At 36.0% G+C, this 3,499-nt stretch overlaps 1 protein-coding gene across 1 annotated transcript; it reads right to left on the bottom strand.

The window, feature by feature from the left end:
* Positions 1-2,076: 2,076 nt before the first annotated feature.
* On the bottom strand, positions 2,077-2,412 carry LOC143572092 (uncharacterized). The gene has a single exon (XM_077057344.1). It carries the CDS (start codon positions 2,410-2,412, stop codon positions 2,077-2,079), a length of 336 nt encoding a protein of 111 aa, XP_076913459.1.
* Between the last annotated feature and the right edge of the window lie 1,087 nt (positions 2,413-3,499).

The following is a 3,499-nucleotide window of genomic DNA, read 5'->3' as shown; positions in this document are numbered from 1 at the left end:
AATTATATATAGATATATTATAATGGGTAAGGTAAAGTTAAAGGAATGTATTAATATGGTGGTAGGCTTTGTTGTTAATAAAGTATAGGTTAAGAGTTCAAAACTTGTAATAAGCAAATTTATTTTCCTTAACGTACTGGCTCAACGAATGTGGAGGCCTAAATTGAAACAAGATTTTGTGGCCTTTTCATGATAATTCTTGTAATAAGCAAATTTCATTGAGCCGATCACGAAACATGTGTTTAGTGCTTATTTTGCACAAGATATGTGACAACTAATCTATACAGGTAATATGGCATGCAAAGTACGGTCCGTATAATGTGCAATGATGTCAGTTTTGTGCTTCATCACATGATTAGCGCCCGTGCTAAGGATATAACACATCATACGACCTGTATGACTTAAAACAAATACCAACTCATATGGCATGTATAACTATTATAGCATTTATGAATTTTCGTGCCTGTCATACGACCCGGTAAGATTCACGCACATCAACATTAAACCTCACACGACCTTGCATGACCATTTTTCACATATCGGTATGGCCCGTATGACACATTAGCAGCGATGTGCGAATAGTAAGCCGTTGGTGTTTCTTTACTGAGCTCACGATGTTTCCCAGATTGTTTTTATCATACACATTACAAGACTGGTAACATTCGCTTCCGATTTCACGTAACGTTACATTATCCTGGAGGTCGTAAATGGGGGATCAGGCAGATTGGGTGGTCTAATGGGCCACGTTAAGCATGTAAACACATTTTGGGGTTTATACAAGCGAATATGATATGTACACCTAAGGTGCAAACAAACCGAGCCGCTCACTTCGTTATCAAGCTCGAGCATGAGCCTTGTATGATCGTTAGGCTCATCAACCATTGACAAGTCTAGCTTATTTTAAGTTTTAACATAACTCATTTTTGAATTCTATGTATTAATTAATATTCAGCTGAGCTTTGACTCTTTAAGGTATCGCACATGAGACCACGCCGAGTTTTGGCTCGCTAAAAGTTTTTCTCAAATTAGCTTGAGCCTAGTTCGAGCTTCAGTTTCTATATACAAGCCAAGCTAAAACCCAAAACACATGTTCGAATCAAGCCGAGCTCAAAGTCGAGCTTCATAAAAGCTTAACAAGCCGAGATTAAGTAGTGTGAGGTTTGGGCTCGGCTAAGCTTCTTTGCAACCCTATGCACACCAGACCAAAAGATGCCAGGTCAAAACAAATTAACTTCTGTATGCACTCTATAATACCTTCAACAATCCATTTTATCCGATATAATTTTTGAAACTGATTTGATATGATTTTTGAAAAAAAAAAACGAATAACCAACCCAAAGTAATAACTAATAATCAACAATTTGGTCTTGTTTATTATTTTTAACTGAAATTATGGTTAGGTTTTAGTTATACCTCGTTCCAGAACTGAACTACACCGACCCATACCAAAACCTAACTAAACCTGGAAACCAAACCGCACCAAATCTGTCTGAATGTTTGTTACTAGATTTTTGGCGCAAACTCAATTATTTTGGACCAAAACTCCAAAAGTATTAGGCCCAAATTTATAATTAAGTGGTTAACAAAATACTTTTGACCAAAAGTATCAAACCGAAATTCATTATTTCGGGGTAAGATTTTCCGAACCCAAGCATTTCAAGCCCAAATCCAAAACCAAAAACCAACCCAAAACCAAAACCTAATGTCTTCCTAAAAACCGAAATATTGGTTTTGCTTCGGTTTGAGCCAAAACCAGCCCAAACCGACCTCAACCAAAACTTACCCGATTTCATCCAAACCCATTTTGAACCGCTTACCTCTATTAAGCTCTGTAACACTGGACAATAATCTTCAAATAATAATATAGTTTCAAGTCTTAATCTTTCGAATCAGAGCCGTGATTTGAAACAAAAAAAAAAAAAAAAAAAACATAATTTTATTTCCAGACCTTTATCTTGAAAAGTCAAACATATTGGTTTCAAAGTCAAAGTCAAATTCATATTAATGCAAACAAATTACCTACATTTTCTTAGCTGCAGCATCCTCTTCATTCATCTTTTTCTCCCACTTCTTCTTTCAATAATCCGCAAGCATTTGCGGCATTTTCTTCATTAACTCGGCGGTATTTGCTCGCTGTTCAGCCGACACTCTATCGCATTTATGCCCTTCCCGTTTTTTCCTCATTTCTTTCCTTTCTGGATCATAAGGCCAATCTTCTCCCGCCAATAAAACTTCTTTACGAAGGCGGGCCCTACGCCTTGCACTGATCCCGAGTGGCTTCCATGCCCCGAGATGCCAGTAGCCCCAAACGCCCTTTGACAACTCGTCTTTGTATTTTGTTAGTTTATCTGCCCATGGATATTGGTATTCGCTAACGGCTTTCGCAACAGATTTGATTGAGTTTCCAGCCATTTGTTAAATGAGATTCTAATATAAGATTTAATAACATATTTGGTCAGTTTATATTTTATTATTTGAGTTTTGTAAAAAATGCTAAATAAACCTTCACAGGAACATAAATGAACAAACAGAGAATGTTTATGTTCATTCATTTAACTTTAACCATCCACGAACGGAGAATGTTTATGTTCATTCATTTAACTTTAACCATCCACGAACGGGGTTTTCTGGTTCGTATTTATTTGCTAAGAAAATGAACACGTTCGTGTTTGTTTATGTTTGTCTGTTAACAGTATAAACAAACAATTAACGACTGAACCGAACCAACAAAAGTGACCAAGTAAGCTAAAGCCTAAACTAGTTAAAAAGTAATGTGAAGAACGATGTGTTGGACCTAAAAGTTACCAAAAGTCCAAAACTATAATAAGTTGTAATGGGCCCAAAAATTTAAAAGAATACATTAACAAATGTAAACGAACGAACTTAAACAAATGTAAGCTAACAAACACAAATAAAAGTAAATGAGCGAACGCTCATGAACATAAGCAAATGAGACATGTGTTCATGTCCGATCGTTTAACTAAATAAACAAAATTGTTTGTTCATGTTCGTTTATTTATAAAAACAACGCGCATGATCGTGGTCGTTCATTTAACTTTAGCCGAACAGACACGAACATGTGTTCGTGTTTGTTTATTTATCATTTACGTAATAAATACACGAACATAAATGGACTTCCTTCCGAGCGGTTGGTTCACCGGAATCAAGTGGAGAACATAAACCGATTTGAAACAAATAGTCACAAATACATCAACAGCATTTAACAAATGACTACTTAAATGAACTGGTGATTACATTCTATCATGTTTATATTTAGAAAATAAAGCATTAATATAAGCGGTCGAAGAATATGTGAAGCTTAACTGACTTGATGCCGAAATTTGAAAATGGAAAACCCTAATGAATGAATCAGTGTAGGAGGTTGGTTTTCTGGTTATTATTACATGAAACAAAATGAAATTAGGGGTGCAAATGGGCTGAGCCGCTCGCGAGTGAAAAAGTTCAATCGAGCTGAGTATAATCGAGCCCAAGCCTAATC

Source organism: Bidens hawaiensis, unplaced genomic scaffold (genome assembly GCF_021521415.1).
Source record: "Bidens hawaiensis isolate Kalapana, Puna unplaced genomic scaffold, B.hawaiensis_p1.1 tig00025723_1, whole genome shotgun sequence".
NCBI lineage: Eukaryota > Viridiplantae > Streptophyta > Magnoliopsida > Asterales > Asteraceae > Bidens > Bidens hawaiensis.
This window is presented reverse-complemented; position numbering and strand designations above follow the sequence as displayed.

Bases quoted from the DNA above. Each gene is read 5' to 3' on its own strand.
- LOC143572092 (XM_077057344.1), bottom strand. From the start codon at position 2,412: ATGGCTGGAAACTCAATCAAATCTGTTGCGAAAGCCGTTAGCGAATAC.